Source organism: Artemia franciscana, chromosome 3 (genome assembly GCF_032884065.1).
Source record: "Artemia franciscana chromosome 3, ASM3288406v1, whole genome shotgun sequence".
In the NCBI taxonomy this organism is placed as follows: domain Eukaryota; kingdom Metazoa; phylum Arthropoda; class Branchiopoda; order Anostraca; family Artemiidae; genus Artemia; species Artemia franciscana.
This window is the reverse complement of record NC_088865.1, coordinates 49,492,948-49,512,898: the sequence shown is the minus strand read 5'-3', so window position 1 is coordinate 49,512,898 and position 19,951 is coordinate 49,492,948. Positions and strand designations below refer to the sequence as shown.

The 19,951-nt window shown below is 35.8% G+C and overlaps 1 protein-coding gene across 1 annotated transcript in view; it reads right to left on the bottom strand.

Annotated features, from left to right (window-relative positions):
* Window positions 1-19,951, bottom strand: part of LOC136025365 (anoctamin-5-like) — a 92,400-nt gene that overhangs the window by 52,930 nt on the left and 19,519 nt on the right. Inside the window, exons 5-7 of the mRNA XM_065701320.1 lie at window positions 8,399-8,504; window positions 2,634-2,762; window positions 494-577 (exon numbers count right to left, since the gene is read on the bottom strand). Of these exons, the coding sequence (XP_065557392.1) occupies window positions 494-577; window positions 2,634-2,762; window positions 8,399-8,504 (319 nt within the window). The remainder of the gene's footprint in view (window positions 1-493; window positions 578-2,633; window positions 2,763-8,398; window positions 8,505-19,951) is intronic.

Genomic DNA, 19,951 nt, shown 5'->3' with positions numbered 1-19,951 from the left:
GGAACAAAAAGTACCTCAAACAAGTCTTTTCGTTTTCAAAATTCACTTATCAGAAGATTCATTTCTGTATAACTCATACCCCTCAATCTGAATATCTAGTTAGGTTAAATAGACCAAAACCAAACTCTTATTTTAGGAAGGTGATATTTGTGCAGTAGCCTGAAACTGCTGCAAGAATACTTTTGTGTGAACTTGATAATATTTTCGCGGAACATCTTAAATCTTTAAACCCAGATTAGCCAATAATTGCCATAAAGAACGTGAATGTAAGAAAGAATTTTGTAAAGAATAATGAAATTAAACACTTAAAAACGTATCTACAGAACTAAGTTAAGCGCTTCCACCCTAAACTACTAGCGTTATCTACAAAGTACTGTCTGATATTTTCATACGGTTAAGTTTTAAAGAAGGCACCAGGTCTCAGCTACTGGCTCTAGAATATCAGCTAGAATCTAGAGTCTCTGGAATTAGGAATTTGCTCTAGAATACTAACCTCATCTCCAAAGTACCGTCTGATATTTTCATACGGTTGAGTTTTAAAGAAGGCACCAGGTCTCGACCATTCTTCTTGAAGGATCTAAAATAGAGTACATTTATATTTAGTTATAAAGTCTGCTGTTAGGAGAAGCATTAAAAACATTTTTTACCTTCCTGCTGTTTATAAATATACAGGAAGATGATGGGACTACCTGGAAGAAAATTTTTTTCGACTCTGTTCCATTTAGAATATTATTTTTAATCCCACTACCTCATACAGAGAAATATCTCTTTTAGATTGTAATAATAGCAAATAAATTGGTTGTAGTTTTCTCCTGAAAATTTCCAAGACACATGTTTAAGACGGGTTGCTCACGAAACCTGGAATGGTGGAAAAACCCGTCAGGAATTTTCAAACTTGTCCTATCCAGATTCTGGAGGGTATAGTTCTGGAGTCTAGTGTAATTTTGACCTGGAGAGAGTGCCTATGTACCATCTTGGAAAGTATTATTGTTCAGTAAATAAATCAGGAATGCATAAATTGCTTATACGGGTCTGCTTTTTTTTATCTTCGCAAGGTGTATGTAGGTTGACATGCTTCTTTGTATTTCTGCTTCGGTTTTTTAGTGATTCGGTTTTACGTTTATTGATATTTATGCGTGAGTGCATGTAAAACAACAGCCAAAGTACCTTGACTGGTAGCTGACCAGTAACAGAGATAAATGATATTTTAAGGAAATCTAGCCCCCCTCCCCGAAGACAAAACAAATTCAAAAGATCCCATTTTAGACGCGTATTTGAAAACAAAATTCTCACGTAAATTCTCACATCAGGAAAAAAAAATTACACACTGAGTCTTTTGAGACCTATCGATTAGGATTTTCTCACCCCTCTTTCTAGAAGGCTCTGGCTGCAACTGAAAAGAAACATACGATAAAACAAAGAAGAAAGGAAGAAAAACAATTTAGAAAAAACAAAAACTAATTTTGATTTTCAGCCAGTGAAAACAGTGAAAACTTTAAGGAAATATTTCGGCAAAGACTTCCGTCAAATCGTCCTAACAATAAAAGAAAAAAAAAAAAATAGTCTTTTGAAGTTGACGTGACAGAAAGAAAAAATGACGGTCAGTCATTTCTGTCTGGTTAACATTAAAAGGTTAGTTTGAAGGATTTATTTTCTTTTGTACTTAGGACGGCCTGGCGTAAGTCTTTGCCAAAATACTTGGCAAAAAAACTTTGTAAAAACTTGATGAAAATCACCCTTGTTTAACTTTTAACCCTTGTTAACCCTTGTTAACCCTTGTTTTAACCCTTGTTAACCCTTGTTATGCTTTTTGCTAATTATTATTCTTTTCGATTTTCTGTTGTTTTATCGTGTATTACTTACGACCAGTGTGGTTTCAGAACGTATTTAACTCAAAAGGGATGTTAACCAGTGGCATAATTTCATTAAATATTGAAGGGGGGCAAAGTTGGAGCCAATTTTTCTAAACCAAGTGAAAATGAAAGTGAAAACTGAAAAATGATCCAAATATTGCCATAAAGGTAAAGATATTCTAAAAAAACTGACCCGTTTCTCTGGATACTTGAATTATGCAGGCTTATCTTAGTTTTGACAAGATTTCTTGCAGAAATTAAATTTCTGATGGGGGGCAAACTGGGGTATGGGGGTGAACTGGGGTTTGGAGGGGCAGTTGCTCCCCCTTGCCCCATAGAAAATTGCAACCCTAATGTTAACAACACAGGTTTTACAAGGGGGTAGAAAGTCCGAAAATTTGATTTCGAGTTTTTTTTTGTCTTAAAGACCAGTTGAAATTACAAGAAATACTTTTAACGCATCCAAGATTCATCAAAACAAAGTTTAGCATTAATAGCTCTATTTCTACAACTATTTCTTTGAATAAGACAATAAGATGCAACATATTATAGAGATGTCTTGAGAGCGAACAAAATGGGGGATAAGCGACTGAACCAATCGATAAAACCTTCTTAGTTTGTGGCGTGTAGTGTCTATACATATTTTACAAAATGACAAATAACACCTTTTGAATTATCACAAGTAAAGGAATGTGTTATTTCATTTCACAGGCTTACCCTGTGGAGAAATGTTTGCAGGCGCATATATACATAGATAAATTTCATTAATATTTCAATCACCTGTCTCTCATTTAGGCCACTACAAGATGCTTCACTTTCATCACTGTCAGAATCAATTTCGTAGGGTCCATCGTGGAGTGGAAAAGCAGCAATGTATGTCTCTTTGGCGAGGAGCAGTCGGATACCGGCCTAGAAAAGAGGTGTCCTTAAATAGATTAGTTTTTTTCTAGCTTCCTAAATATACTTATTTGTAGACTCTGTGAAGTTTTATGTGTAAACTACTAATTAGATTTACATTATCAGTCACATAAACTACTGGAAAAATCTAATGGACAAAAAAACTTAAGAATTTCAGGATTTTTCTAATTTTCTACCTTTAAAAAGAAGCTTTGTGTTATGTATGAGCGAAAAAAAAAATATAAGAAAAACGACGGGTCTACCAATAAGCTATTCTATTTATAAATATACAAAATCAGAAAAAAGATATTTTTTGAAACAGTTCTCCATAATGAACTCTAAGTATGCAGTGACTTGGCCTACTAGCAACTGAAACTCTAAAAAAACACATTTGATAAGAAAAATAGACACATCAAATGAACTTTTTTTATGCTGATTCAAAATATACAATGTTCATTAATTTTAATTTTACCCATTCAAAGCTACGAGCCTGAGAAAATTTGCCCCATATTCGAAAAAGAAGACAAACACCCCCCCCCCAAAATTCAAGCGATCCTAATGAAAATCACACCGTAAAATTCAGCATATTAGAGAACCATACAGTAGTGATTTCAAGTTCCCATATGCAAAATGTGGAATTTATGTTTTTTTCAGAAGAAAGATCACGGGTATGTTTATTTTATTTTTTTCCAGGGATAATTGTCTCGAGCCAATGGTCCTAGAAGATCGAGAGAAAACTCATTTGAACCAAAATCATAAGTTTGAGTGCCTTTTTAAGTGACCAGAAAGATTGGAGGGCAACTATCCCCCCTCTCACGTCCATTGTTTACCCAAAACATCCAATAACAATTTTAAGAATGTCATCTGATTCAGCAGAGTCGAAAGGTCCTATTTCGGGGTTCCACCCTTTTTCCATTCTTTTCTAGATAAATGACCCGTTTTCGTTTCCGTAAAAACATTTGCTTAGATTTGCCTATAGTATAATTTTCAATGATAAGTTAAAGTCTCGTCGTTAAGCTAGAAATTTTGCAATAAGTAAGCTTTCAAGCTAAATACTATTTTTGTTTTCCTGATCTGGGCCATTAAAAGACAATATTATTCAAAAGAAGCCAGGGATTTGAATTTAAATTAGCGGATTGGCAAGGGCCGATCTAAGGTCCAACCCTACAGAAAGTGTTTGGTATACAAGTGGTTTTTTGTTTTTAGTCTGTCTTCAGAGTTTGCGAGAAATACCGTCATTAGTATATCGTCAGGGGAGTCCGTTTACCCTCCAAAGAGATAGCTAGAGATATTAGGGATGATCCAGGTGGTGGCACCCCTGGCCTAGAGTTTTGCCTTTTTGATCGTTCTATCGCGTTACCATACCCTGGAACAGGGTATACCGTAACAGGGTATTACCATACCCTATATTTACGTTACAGTAGAGGTGGCCGCGAGGTTTTCCACTCCAGTAAGTGGTGCCAGCGTTGGTTCCAAGTGTTGCTAGCACCATTACACTACAATAAGTGGTTCCAGCTGCTTCCCATTACAATACCCTATAACTTTACTTGTGGTGATAACTACGCCCTCCATAGTCCCTGGGAAAAGGGCTGTAAGTTACATACTTTTCTCATATTGTTCACGTGATTTATAGCATTTGTTATTGGGAAATACAAGGATATTTTTCTGGGTAATTTTCTGTGGAGAGGGGGAGGACAATTAACCGTGGGGACGAAAGTTTATGGGGGAAATTTTTGAGGAGAAATGTTACAGGGGGGGGGGATGATTTCCTGGCATAATTTGTAAAACAATCATAGCGACGAAGACTTGCTGAGGACGGCCCTTGGACATAGGGCCGAAATATTCATTATAATTTGTTTCCCACTGTCTTGGGAAATTCCCTATTGTTCTTCTTGTTTTTGATGTTTGTAAAACAATCAGGAATTAAAACAAGAAAGTTTTTTCAACTAAAAGTAAGGGACGCCATTAATACTTAAGACGAACAGAAATTATTCATATATGAGGAGAGGGGCTCACTCTTCTTCAACCCTCACTCTTTACTCTAAATTTTTAAAGTTCTTTATAAATATTTCCCCTTAAATCCAACGGACCATGTGTTTGAGCAGTCTTTCTTAGAGAACTATGAAGAAAAATCCAACTTTAGCGCAAAGAGCGAGGGCTGAAGAAGGGGCAACCTCCCTCAAATAGGGAATAATTTCTGTCTGCCTTAAGTTTTAATGCTGCTCCTTAGTTTCAGTTGAAAAATCTTGTTTTTTTTTATTTAATTAAAGAAAGGACCGTACACTACTAGACAAAAGTACTATAGCACAAAAGTGCTATAAGGAAAGCAGCACGAAAACTTAGGAATATTAAAACAAAACACTATAAGTTAGTTTGACTTAAGTATTTGGTATGTTTTTTCTTGTTCATGCCAAAACTACATATTTTACAAGGTATATTGTAAAGTTTCAGCAAGATACAATGCAGGGTATTTACCGTTATGTGTCTACGGTAATATACGGTTATATGGTTTATACGGTTATATGGCTATTTACGTCCAATGTCACTTTTATCAGTATTCACTATTAAATCAATGAATACTGATCACGGTCACGGTCACTGATCAATGTCACGGTTATACGGCTATTTACGTCCAATGTCACTATTAAATCACTGTTAAATCAGTATCAAATCACTATTAAATCAGTGTTCCAAGTCCACTATTAAATCAAATACCTAAAATGAAAGTCTATGAAAGAAATCTAAAAATTAACAACAGACATACATATATGTTATTGCAAAAAACAAGGTAGAGATAATTCGGGAACACGTAAACATTCGTATGTTGCATAACATGTTGACCAAAAGCGATTAAGGGCTGAGAGAAAGCACTGTTGAAAAAGTGGGACCAGAACAGTAAGCGGAATCAGAGACAGGGTTCATCCACTGGTTGGTCAAAGAAGGTGGTTTATTGTGCATGAACACTTTAAAAGAGGATAGAGACATACCGTATGTTACCAACCAAAGGGGGCACATTCAGACGTACACGGAGCACACTCAGTGTTGACCAGAGAGGGCTCGTTAAGGAGGTTTAATGTCTACCAATTGAGAGGGGGAGAGACGACAGCCTTAGCACTAATACTCAATGGCTACCGGAAGCAGATTCTACCCACCACTAACCAAAAGGAGACCAGATACAGAGCACAAAGACATGTTTTTATGACTCTGAGTTCAACAATATGTGGCTCTTCCACCTTTGTCCTAAAAAGTATCCATGAAAACTCTATTTAAGTCAGGATTTTTTCATGGCTTTGGATATTTGTCTTTAGGACTTCACGGATAATACCATACCCAGAAGGACATTTTTGAACCTTTGAACCATTTTTATTGACAACATTATCTTGAGATTTTCATTCATTCGCATTTTGAGCTGTGGGGTAGTTATTGGTCCAGAGGATACTAAAGGGGTTTTGAGCTACCTCCAGTCGGATTTTGCCCCTAAAGAGGCACTAGTTTTTTTTGCAATAAAATGGGCTCTTCTTCAAGGTTTTGCAACAATACCTTCAAAATTTAAAGAAAAATATGTATGAGAGACATCGCTCTTCACGAAATCAACGCTACGAATGAATGAATGAAATGTTTACTACCCATCAACACACAAAGTGAAAACGATGGAATGGAAAAAGAAAGAAAAACAAGAAAATAATATTATACATGAAACTACAGGAAACCGACTACAGAACAAACAATTCAAAAAAGAAAACCCGTCTAGGGGTTGTCCATCTTTTTACTACACAGGTTAGAGGCAGGTCATCAACACCAATAATAGGTTCGACAATCTTATACTTTTTCATAAGGAAGCGATTTTGAGATCGGCTGGAGAGTTGAAGAGGAAATTTTTAGCAAATTTGAAAAAATAGTTTTCAAATCTCTTTCTCATCCGTGGCTGTCAGAAGCGCCAGAAATGGTGCTAGGAAGAGTACATGAGGCAAAGCCATGGCGTTATAGAATTTAGCCAAGAGCATTTTTTAATGCTTAGCTGTGACAGATCAAGCAATGCGTATGCCTCACGTAATTTCTAATTGGGCGGACAATAGTTAGTCTGTGAGTTGGAGCTACCGAAGGACCAAGTGAAATGCCAAGGTAAATATTTGTACCTATATCAATTCTTCGGTATATTTTATAAATGTATGACCAAGGTGTATCATATCAAGTGCGAAATCCGGCCGACAATTAAAAATCAAAACTTTCAAATTCATGGCATTAAAATACAAACCAATGCACTAATAACAATCATTTATAACAGGACAACTATTTTCATGTCATTCGTATAACACAAAATGGAAACGTCAGAACCGGTTCAATGTACAAAATCGGGATTACAGATTTAAGTGCCGTATTATTACATGTGTTCGGAGAAGTGACAGCTCCTTTCTTAATTCCTAGGTTAATAATGATTTCACGAGGACTCCTGAATTACTAGTCTTTAACCGGACTTTAAGGTTTAAATATTTATAAAACAATGCTACAATTATATTGGGTAAACACTCGATTAAGTAGCTCCAATATCGCGTGAGAATGAACAAATGACCTCAAAAGTCTCACTCACATCAAAAGCACCAAATGCCAAAAACCCATTGGCTTTTCCTTAATCTTTCAAAATCACAAACAACGATTTAAGTGCCTGGAAACAACCCTATCCTCGGTGAAATGCGAATGTGAAAGACGAAATTTTACAAATTTTATCAATAGCATCAACAATCAATAACTCAAATGCTTCCGATGGTATGCTAGAAACTGTGATCGGACTGTAAGAAGTACAATTTTTGCTACCCTGATCATCTGATACAACAGAGAAAGATGGACATACAAAAATTCATTACCGTACTCTAAATGCTGAACGTAGATCCTATCTATTCCGGACAAAAACATTTTCTCTAGTTTCCTAATTACATTTTAATAGACAATAGTGACACCAAAATACACACATGTAGGTGTCATCTTGAGCGCCGAGTCAATACGCCGATCAAACTGTGTTGCCACTTTAGGATTAAGACATTTAAACTGCACCGAAAAATAGACTTGCCACCCAGTAATAGGTATTTCATCGACAGAACCCGCCATTGAAGATATACTGCGACATGTTTATCTACAACAGAACTGGATTTTTTGCTATCCCTTCAGCACTATCGAGCTAACTTTCCACCAAATACTACCAGAAGGCTCGATTAAACTTACGTTTTGTATATAGAGGTAATGTGCTTACAAAGCGTGATCTAGGTGACCCACACAAACTCGAAGCAAAAATTCTGAATCTGCACACACCATCTGCAAATCGGGATTACGAGACCCATGGAATTTCTCTGTTTTCATTTTATACTTTTTGACAGGAACTGCTGCTTTCTATGCGCACTTACAAGCATGTAGAATCTCAGAACAGAACATATTTAGTTGTATACGAATCTCATATTCACTAATATTAAGGTTCAGCTGTAACAGGTGATAAGGAGCCCATATTTTATTAAGAATATCATCATTCACGTACCATAAAAGATCGGAATTAGCAATTTCCCATATAACCTTAAATTTCCATTTGGGAGTGACTATTATTAAGTCCAGATAAACAGTGAAGAAATAGAGAAAAAATAAAGAAAACAAATGCCTCTTACCCTGTGACTAACATTTTCATCGTAGAGGGCTTTGGACAAAACGTGCCAAACCAAAAAGTGACGTTGAGTTTGGGAGAAAAAGGAATCTTCATCTCTGATATCAAACCTATAATATAGTATTAGTAAGGCGTTATATATTATTTCCGATCACGAATAATAAACTAAATACACGTTCTTTTGTTCATATCCATGCCCTTCCAGCTGAAATATCTTTCAGCATTGAGTAGAGTTTGGGCATGTAACTCCGAATTTCAGATTACAAGCAAATTAATTCTTTATCCTAGGAAATTAATTTAAAACGTTTTTCTAATGAAATTAAAATGTGAAGTTGAAAGTCAGAACGAACAATAATTAATGCCTAGCGGCTTATGTGACACATTTTAAAAAAATTATTTCAAGCAAACTGGCTCTGGATATTTCCCTATTCGTCTGAAAACAAATACTTCACTGAAAACACAAAACCGACGCAATGAAAAAGGAATACTTACTTACTTACTTTACTTAATCCTCATCCGAGGTGGTGTTGAGAGCATCGTCAGCCTTCTCCACGAAAGGCGGTCAGCAGCAAGGGCCTCTGCATGAGACCGCAAAATTCCAGTCTTATCCAGGAATATCCCGAGATTGTCATTCCACCAGAACTTGGGCCTTCCAATTAGTTCAAAGTCATGAAGAATCGAAGCTGGAGTGTCGACAAGTAGTCACAAAATATGTGCGAACCTGCGAAGTGTCCGTTGGGCAACCTGGTGTGACAAGTGCGACTGGGACGTCAAACTTCGTAGGCGGTTAATGCTGACAAAGTCTGCCCTCAATTGTCCAAAAATTGCCTCAATTGCCCGATTCCCTCAAAAAATTCCCTCAATTGCCCAAGGCCACTTAGATTGAAGAGTATCGAGACGATGCTCGACAGCTGCATTGCATGTCAAGTTTCAGCTCAATACGGCAGAATCAAACACACTGACGCTCAATGATCTTCATTTTTGTGGCACAAGACACGAACAACAAAACAGGAATAGAAACAGAAAAATTCTTAAGTGGTCGGCAGGAAATAAAATAAAAATCTATAAAGCTCTCAATCGTCTTTAACTGGCCATAAAATCAAGAAATTTTTACGACATGATTTCAGCTCTCTAAAAACCTGACGAAACCTTAGTTTTCAGTAAAGTGTCAGTTTTCCAGAATATAAAGATTTTCCTTAATCAGTTTTCTTTAAGAATATAGGGAGATGTCACGAGCCAGTTTATTCGAAAAATATTTTTCGGAAATATGTCGTACTAGCCATACTAGCCAGGCAGCATAAATTTGGGTTCAATTTAAGTTCCAACTTCTCTTTTTACTGTTATCAAAAAAATTGATATAAAAAATTAATTTTTGTACGATTTTTAGGTTTTAAGAATATTGGCAATATTTCTTAAAAACTGATCTGTTTTCATCTTGGGGATAGAAAACAAATAAGCTAACATAAATTTTTGCTAAAGTAGGGGCTTTAAATACAGGTTAAACTTCGCATCTCTCTTAAACTTTAATTTTAAAAAAAGTACAGGATTTGTCAAACAGTTCGTGGTAACGAACTGTAGTAAGGAGCGACCCGGCTCAATAGTAACCAAAACTCTAAAAAATGGAATTTTGATACCAATAGCTACATCAAAAGAATCGCATTTTAATGCTGGTTTTAAATATATAAGTTTCATCAAGTTTAGTCTTACCCATCAAAAGTTACGAGCCTGAGAAAATTTGCATTATTTTAGAAAATAGGGGGAAACGCCCCCTAAAAGTCATAGAATCTTAACGAAAATCACAGCATCAGATTCAGCATATCAGAGAACCCTACTGTAGAAGTTTCGAGCTCCTATCTACAAAAAAGTGGAATTTTGCATTTTTTGCCAGAAGGCAGATCACGGATGCGTGTTTATTTGTTTTTTTGTTTTTTTTTTGTTTTTTTTTCCCAGGGGTGATCATATCGACCCAGTTGTCCTAGAATGTTGCAAGAGGGCTCATTCTAACGGAAATGAAAACTTCTAGTGCCCTTTTTAAGTGACCAAAAAAATTGGAGGGCACCTAGGCCCCCTCCCACGCTAATTATTTTCCCAAAGTCAACGGATCAAAATTCTGAGACAGCCATTTTATTCAGCGTAGTCGAAAAACCTTATAACTATGTCTTTGGGGACGACTTACTCCCCCACAGTCCCCGTGGGAGGGGCAACAAGTTACAAACTTTGACCTGTGCTTACATATAGTAATGGTTATTGGGAAGTATACAGGCGTTTTCAGGAGGATTTTTTTGGTTTGGGGAGGGGTTGAGAAGAGGGGGATATGCTGGGGGGAACTTTCCTTCGAGAATTTGTAATGGGAGAAGAAAATTTCCATGAAGGGAGAGCAGGATTTACTAGCATTATTTAAAAAAAAAAAACAATTAAAAAATAAAAGTGAAAAAGCTTTTTCAGCTGGAAGTAAGGAACAGCAATAAAACTTAAAACAAACAGAAATTATTACCCATATGAGGGGCTCACCTCCTTCTAATACCTCGCTCTTTACGCTAAAGTATTTTCGGTAATTTCAACTACTTATTCTACGGCTTTTGTGATTCAGGGGGTCATTCTTAATGAATTGGGATAAAATTTAAGCTTAAGTGTAAAGAGCGAGGTACTGACGATGGGGCGAATCCCCTCATATATGTAATAAAAACATGAGAATACAAAAGTTCTTTAGGTAAGCTAATTTATAAGTTACGTAAATCTTTTACCAATAAAAAGATTCGTAAAAAATTAAAAGTTCTAGTTGCCTTTTTAATTAACCAAAAAACCGGGGGGCAACTAGGCTTCGTCCCCCGCTCTTTTTTTCTCAAAATCATTCGATCAAAATTATGAGAAAGCCATTGAGCCAAAAAAAATAAATATGCAAATTTCGTTTTGATTATTTCTCTGCGGAGAGCCAAAATCAAAACATGCATTGATTCAAAAACGTTCAGAAATTAAATAAAAAAAAACAAGTTTTTTCAACTGAAAGTAAGGAGTGACATCAAAACTTAAAACGCACAGAAATTACTTCGTATATGAAAGAGGCTGCTTCCTCATCAACGCCCCGCTCTTTACGCTAAAGTTTTTTACTGTTTTAGAAAGAAGAATTGAGAGAAAGAGTCAAACTTTAGCGTAAAGAGCGGGGCGTTGATGAGGAAGCAGCCTCTTTCATATACGAAGTAATCAAACAGTTCGTGGTAACGAACTGTAGTAAGGAGCGACCCGGCTCAATAGTAACCAAAACTCTAAAAAATTGAATTTTGATATCAATAGCTACATCAAAAGAATCGCATTTTAATGCTAATTTTAAATATATAAGTTTCATCAAGTTTAGTCTTACCCATCAAAAGTTACGAGCCTGAGAAAATTTGCCCTATTTAGGAAAATAGGGGGAAACACCCCCTAAAAGTCGTAGGATCTTAGCAAAAATGACACCATCAGATTCAGCGTATCAGAGAACCCTACTGTAGAAGTTTCAAGCTCCTATCTACAAAAATGTGGAATTTTTTATTTTTTGCCAGAAGACAAATCACGGGTGCGTGTTTATTTGTTTGTTTGTATTTTTTTTTTTTTTTTTTTCTTTTCCTCAGGGGTCATCGTATCGACCAAGTGGTCCTAGAATGTCGCAAGAGGGCTCATTCTAACGGAAATGAAAAGTTCTAGTGCCCTTTTTAAGTGACCAAAAAAATTGGAGGGCATCTAGGCCCCCTCCCACGCTCATTTTTTTCCCAAAGTCAACGGATCAAAATTTTGAGATAGCCATTTTGTTCAGCATAGTTGAAAACCATAATAACTATGTCTTTGGGATGACTTACTCCCCAACAATCCCTGGGGGAGGGGCTGCAAGTTACAAACTTTGACCAGTGTTTACATATAGTAATGGTTATTGGGAAGTGTACAGACGTTTTCAGGGGGATTTTATTTTGTTTGGGGTTGGGGCTGAGGAGAGGGGGCTATGTTGGAGGATCTTTCCTTGGAGGAATCTGTCATGGGGGAAGAAAAATTCAATGAAAAGGGCGCAGGATTCTCTAGCATTACTATAAGAAAACAATGAAAAATAAACATGAAAACGTTTTTTCAAATGAAAGGAAGAAGCAGCATTGAAACTTAAAACGAACAGAGATTATTACGCATATGAGGGGTTCTAAAAATACTTTAGCATAAAGAGCGAGGTATTTAGGAGGAGATAAATACCTCGCTCTTTATGCTAAAGTATTTTTAGTAATTTCAACTATTTATTCTACGGCCTTTCTGATTCAGGGGTCATTCTTAAAGAATTGGGACAAAACTTACGATTTAGTGTAAAGAACGAGGTATTAACGAGGGTACAAACCCCCTCATATACATAATAATAATTAAAGAATATAAAAGTTTGTTACGTAAGTTAATTCTAAAGTTACGTATATTTTTTGCTAATAAAAAAATTCGTTAAAATTAAAATTAATAGTTGCCTTTTTATGTAACGGAAAAATTGCATGGCAACTAGGCCTCCTTCCCCATCCCATATTTCTCAAAATCGTATGATCAAAACTAAGAGATAGCCATTTAGCCAAAAAAGGAATTAATATGCAAATTTCATTTGAATAGTTTACGCGTGGAGAGTCAAAATCAAACATGCATTAATTCAAAAACGTTCAGAAATTATATAAAAAAAAACTAGTTTTTTTAACTGAAAGTAAGGAGCGACATTAAAACTTAAAACGAACAGAAATTACTCCGTATATGAAATAGATTGTTCGCTCCGCAATCCCTCGCTCTTTACGCTAAAGTTTGACTCTTTGCCACAATTCTGCTTTTTAAAACAATTAAAAGCTTTAGCGTAAAGAGCGAGGGATTGCGGAGGGAACAATCTATTTCATATACGGAGTAATTTCTGTTCGTTTTAAGTTTTAATGTCGCTCCTTGCTTTCAGTTAGAAAAACTAGTTTTTTTTTTATGTAATCACAAGAAGAGTCCATGAGCATTTAACCTTAGTATCTTTTAGGAGCTGTAAATAAAAAAAAACTCAATTATCTACTGAACTATCGAAAGAATTCAAGATATGTTGTTAATATACTTCGTAGAAATTTGTTTTTTCATCATTTTTGCTTCTTTGACGCTTCTTTGATCTGATTATTTTTTTGCTTCTTTGATCTGATTATTAGAAATGGATCGGTGCTTGAAAGAGAATGCTTTTCAAAAAAGATATTTTGTCCAGGATTTCAACCTGTGTTACCACAGCCGTAAATCAGAGCTGTTACAATTAAATTATAGCGGCTTGTTCATAAGAGTCCACTTTATACTTTTCTTTGTTCCAAATCGCCCGTTTATTACATTCTAGAAACTGAAGACAATCACGTAGCCTAGACCTCAAAGTTTCATCATAGCTCGTCGCTCGATGCGGCTTTTAATTTTCTTTTCCGCTATAGATCCACAAAAAAACTGGCTGAATTGATCAATAGCTTTGAATTTCGCCTTTAAAGATCTCTATGAGCTATTTCTATTTACAGCAATTGAGGGGGAGGATTACTCTTATCGCCTTAGTTGCTTGCCCCTGTATAGATTTTGAATAATGCTATATTTGTAGTCTTTTTATTTGTTCATTGGAAAAGACCCTTTTTGGCATTTTCAATGAAAAAACAGGAAAAACTTCCCAAAGCGCACTTTTTGGGTGCAATATAGCACTTTATGATGATGATATCAAGTCAAATTTATTAATGGCGATTAGATATAAAGGTTATCTTTCAAACTAGCCCTTATGCAGCTCTCTATGATGTTTCAGGACCCCGCCCAGCCTTTCCATTCCGAACTGGGCAACCGAAATGCAGTTTTTCGGTGCCATAGCACTTTATAATGGCACTACTGAGTCCAATAAACAAGCAATTAGACATAGAAATTAGCTTTTAAATGCGCCCTTAAACAGCTCTCTATAACGTTCCGGCACCCCATTATTGGCAAAGGAAAAAGAAAATGAAAAAGCGAACAAATACAGGAAAGACTAGTGCTACCCACGCAAAATAGTAATTTCTTCGTTGTTCAAGGTTGTGGAGGGGGGCCATGAGTAGCCTTTATAGGGTTTTCGACAGTGGCAATTTCAGTGGCGCAATTTTCGTCTCAACTCCCGATATCTTCAAGATGTTTCAGGCTCTTTTTCAAAATTCCCGTAAATTTGTTTTCCAAACAAAATTTTACTATTAAATTAACCGAAATAGTCTCGAATCGGCTATGAATGACAATAGAAGCTAAAATGCTATTTGGGGGTTCAACTCTTGTCAAAACAAGCAAATTAGTAACTGTAAGCTAGAGGGGGGGGGGAATGTTTCACCAACTTAATATTAGCTTGTGGCGATAAAAACTGTCTCTTACATAAATTCTGACCTAAAAGAGTCCATAACAAGTCGATACACAAGTAGATAGATGTATCGATACACAAATTATTCCTTTGCAGTTTTGCCATCAGCAAATATAATGACCTACACGGACCTGCACAAGAGCGAATCACATTCTGATTAGCCTTCTTTTTATTTTCAAACGTCATTTTTTATGGGATGAAAACGGAATGGAGGTAGGGAGAACTCCTTTAGGCCTCCTTTAGCCATTTAATGACCAACAATTATTTATTTAAACAAAACAGCACACAGGTTGTTTAAACAATACAGGGTTGTTTAATTATTGAATGCGTCAATATTTAAAAAGGGAAGTACAAGACGAAAATCTGCTGATGTTCGTCTGCTATAGAACAAAAGAGAATTAAATTACTTCTAGAGAACATCTGATGGTGTCACTAGAAGTAATGTAAAAACTTTTAATGATAAGTTTTGTATATTAATCTTATTAAAAAAACGGATTATTTTGCCAAAAAAAATGGAGTGAAATTGCCCCTGTAAAAGGTCTAAGCGCCCAAACCTTACAGTGTTGAAATTTGACAAAAAAAAAAAAAAAAAAAAAAATATGATATCCGCAAAACTAGATAGGTAAAAACTCTTAAACAAGCAAAACTCAATAGCTCCTTGATCATTAAACGCTTTGAAATTTACATTTAAATTAGAAGCCACATAAAATTCTTCATATTTGCGATCTATGAAACGAAGAATAAAAAAGGAAATTTAGCTAAAAAATTTGAGAAAGCTCTTTCATTTTTTCCCGAAGGCTCAAATTATTTAAATATTTTTCCAAGCGAACGAAAGGTTAAAACTTTACTCATTCACTAGAAACAGTGGGACGTTATCATAACAGAATATACAAACAAGAGCTATGATTTCAATACCATACTAATAGATAACACGGAAATTAAGCAGCAAATCAATCACAATTTAGCAGCTCTATCTCTGGAATGGCTCCAGGTAATTTAATTCCCAGTATTTTATTTTCTAGATAAGGAATTTGGAATAAAATGATAACAACTATTGGAAACACGGGTCAAGTTCATGGGTCAAAACCTTCGCATTTTTTTTTTCCTAATAAACATTTTTTGTTCAAAACACAAGTACTTTTTTATATTTGATCAGTATCATACAGTACTACATTTCTTTAAAAAGATACCCTTCCCTCTCCTTGAGTTTGTTTTACTTGATATATGCCAATGGTTTTCAGCTTCCTAACACCAGGTGTGCGCCCTTGAATACCTGGAAGTCAACCTCCAGTCTCTATAATCGGAAGTTCCGGCTCTACAGTCCGAGTGGCTGCTTGTATGTCTAGTGTGTATAGCTGCCTGCATCCCCAACCAGCAATTTTTTCAGAAAAACAAAGCAATATGTATGTAAATTTTTTTCCTGAGTTTTATTATATTTTAGCTACAGTAAGATCTGAAACATTGAAGCTAAGTTCTTGTATATAAAAATTCACCGTCAAAACTAATTCTTAAAAAGTAAAGGTAAACTTTCTGGCAAGAATAACCGATGTCAATTTTTTTCAAGTGACATCCCTATATGAATTCCACCTATTATGACCGATTGGAAACTTCTTTCAAGTCTTTCTAAGAAAAAAGGGAAAGAGACATATCCCGCAGACAATTCCAAACCTTCTGAAAATATCCCTTGGACAACTCCCCCGTAAATCTCTTTATGCAAAATTAATTCAACTTAAGATTGGTCAATTGGTTTCAACCAATCTTTGCTTAGTAGTTTGCTTTTCTGTGCTTAGTAATAGAGGGTGTTTTATAAGCTCTCTTCTACAGTCAATCCCCTCTAATCAAGCAACAATCGGTTGAAGCCGATTGACTGATCTTAAGTTCAATTAGCTTTGCATGTGGAGATGTTTCAGGGGAGTTTCTTGAGGGAAATTTTCAAAGGAGTTGGAATTGTCTAGGGGTTCTAAATAGATAGGCCTACTAATATCACATTTTTATCAGCGCATAAATTATGAGGTTTTATTTATGTCAAACAGAGCTTTATCGACTAGAGAAACAAACCAGAAAAACAAACATTTTCAGAACCAAGCGACAGTGGCTGCCAAAACAAAATCCTTAAAGAAGCTTGCTCTTAAAAATCAATCACGTGCATTAATATTACTACTACTACTACTACTACTACTACTACTGCTACTAACTCACTGCAGCACCAAGCCGCCTGAGGCCAACACAACTACGCACAATCCTCATCCAATCTCATCTATTCAATGCCTCCCTCTTTACACCCTCCCAGGAAGTTCCCATTTCCTTTAAATCTTTATTTATGACATCCTCCCAACCCAGACGAGGACGACCTGCTTTCCTTGTAGCCCCAGACGGTTTGCCAAAAAGGACAATCTTCGGCAATCTGTCATCCTTCATCCGCAGAACGTGGCCTAACCATCTCAAACTTTCTTTCATTATAGCCCTGGAAACCCGGATTTAACCGTATTTTTCGTACAACCTACTGTTTGAAATACGGTCAGTTAGTCGGGTACCCAGAACAATCCGTAGGCAATTTCTCTGGAAAACATCTAGTAAAATTTCGTCTGCTTTTCGGAGCGCCATGCTTCAGAGCCATATTTGACCACTGTCATCACTGTAGATTCCAATATTCTAATCTTGGTTTGTAGACTTATCTTTCTATTCTTCCAAACTTTTTTTGACTGTGAAAAAACGCTCTGAGTCTTAGCTATTCTACTTTTAACATTTTCACTGCTCCCACCATCTTTACTAATAATACTACCAAGGCAAGTGAGGCTGCCAATCTGATCAATCTTTTCATTACCCAACGTTACCTTTCCTAGCCTTAGTGACTTAGTCTTCTTAACATTAATTTTCAAGCCTATTCTAGCACCCTTAACTCGCAAAACCTCTAAAAATTCATTCATTTTGCTCACACTTTCATCTAATAGGCTTAAATCATCAGCATAATCTAAGTCCAGGAGCGTGTTTCCTCCCCATTTGATTCCGTGGTTTCCAATTGCCTTTCCTGTGCTCCTTAAGACGATGTCCATCAAAATGATCCAAATAAAGGGGGATAGAACACAACCCTGCTTAACTCCTGATTTAATACAAAACCAGTTGCTAACCTCATTTCTTACCCTAACCGCAGCAGTATTATTCTCGTATATATCACAAATCACAAATCACTTTAATGTATTTTTCTGGTATACCATATAAAGATAAGACCTTTACTAACGCTCTTCTATCAACAGAATCGAAAGTTTGCTCATAATCGATTAAACTGAGGACCAAAGGTGTTTGACAACGAAGGGACTTCTTAATTATTAACATAAGAGTGGAAATTTAGTCGACACATCCTCTACCTTTTCTAAAACCGCACTGTTCTTCCCTTAAAACTTTGTCTACAGCATCTCTCAGTCTAAAAAGTATCAAACTGCTAATTAATTTGCTACCTACAGAGACCAGACTAATGCCTCGATAATTCGACTAAGACATTCACTCTTGTCACCTTTCTTTTACAGTGGTTTAATTAAGGTTTTCCTAAAATCACTGGGTACTTCCCCTTTTTCAATTTTTTTTTTTCAAAAATCATGTTCATAGTCTTCAGTAGCTTATTTCTCACCTCAGGGCCACCATATTTAAGAAACTCATTTATCACACTATCAGCACCTGGAGGCTTATTATTTTTTAATCCTTAAGTCTTGGAAATATTAACGGAGTGAATCAAATTAAGCTTGAAAACGGGTTCAACTGCATTTTAGATACTTAGATACAACTGCACTTAGATACAAGTACACTATGTGTACTTGTTTTGTAAACTGTACTCTACAGCCAATTCATCTAACTAAACAAGAATCGGTTGAAATCGATTGACCGCTTTAAAGTTGTATTAACTGATCGGAAAAGATTCAACCAGAAACTGATCTTCACTAATCTTATTGTTTTTTCCAAAAAAAAACATAAATTTTTCTCCAAAATGCTATGTATCCTCTTTTCTCACTCACAACAAAAGTTGGGAAAGGAACTTTTGACATTAAAATTATTTCTTCTGTGTCCTGGATGCCTGTATCAATATGGACTATTTCAGCTAAACAACTGATGCTTGTGATAGAGTTGCCAGTTGACGAAAACTAAGGGGGGGGGATGTGTTTATCAAAATTTAAAGGGAGGGTGAAATTCGTCATTTTTAAAAAAATTTTAAATGAAAATACCAAAAAGAGATATTTTTGAAAAAAAAATACCAAAAAAGATATTTTTTAAAATTCAGGGGCCACATATCTTCCTCCCAATTGATATTGCTAAGTTGCAACCCTAAAAATGACCATAGTCCATACTCTAGTTTTCTATTCTCTTTAAAATTTCGGTTATGGGAAATATCTCCCTTTGAGTTACCGCAGTCAATTTTCATCTATATGATCCAATTGTTCGTGACATTTTTGGTATTTTGACAACAACGGATACATCAAAAGAATTGACTTTTTATGCTGATTTGAAGTAAATAAAAGTCATTAAGTTTATTGTTACCCATCAAGCCAGAAAAAATTAGACTGATTTTCAAAAGGGTGGAAACACCCTCATAAAGTCAAGTAATCTTAATGAAAATCGCACGGTTAGATTCTGCGTATCAGAGAACCTTATTGTAGAGGTTTCATGCTCCCATCTGGAAACATGTGGAATTTTGGATTTTTTTTTTTTTTTTGCGGGAAGAAAGATCATAGATACGTGTTTATATAATTTTTTTTCTTCTTTCATTGTTTTTGCTATTTTCCCTGGCGGGATATATAGAAACAATGGTCCTGAAAGATCAAGAGAGGGTTCGTTCAAATGGAAATCCAAAGATAGATTCTAGAGCCCTTTTTAAGCGACCAATGGGATTGGAGGGCAGCTAGCCCCTTCCCACGCCCTCTTTTTCTGAAGTCATCCAATCAAAATTTTGTAGTAGCTATTTTGTTCAACATAGTTGAAGAGTATAATAACTGTTCCTGTAGTGATGGCATGACTTTGTTTACTTATACCATTTGCTATTGGGAAGCAAAGAGACATTTTTTGGGGTGATTTTCTGTGGGGAGGGGCATTCTCATGGAGAGAATTTTCTTTGGGTAGAGGAATTTCCGGGGGTAAATTTTCAGAAGGAATTTTATATGAGAGGAATTTGCTAGCAGTTTCCACGAAAGAATTTTTCCATTATGGGGGATTTCCGGAAAA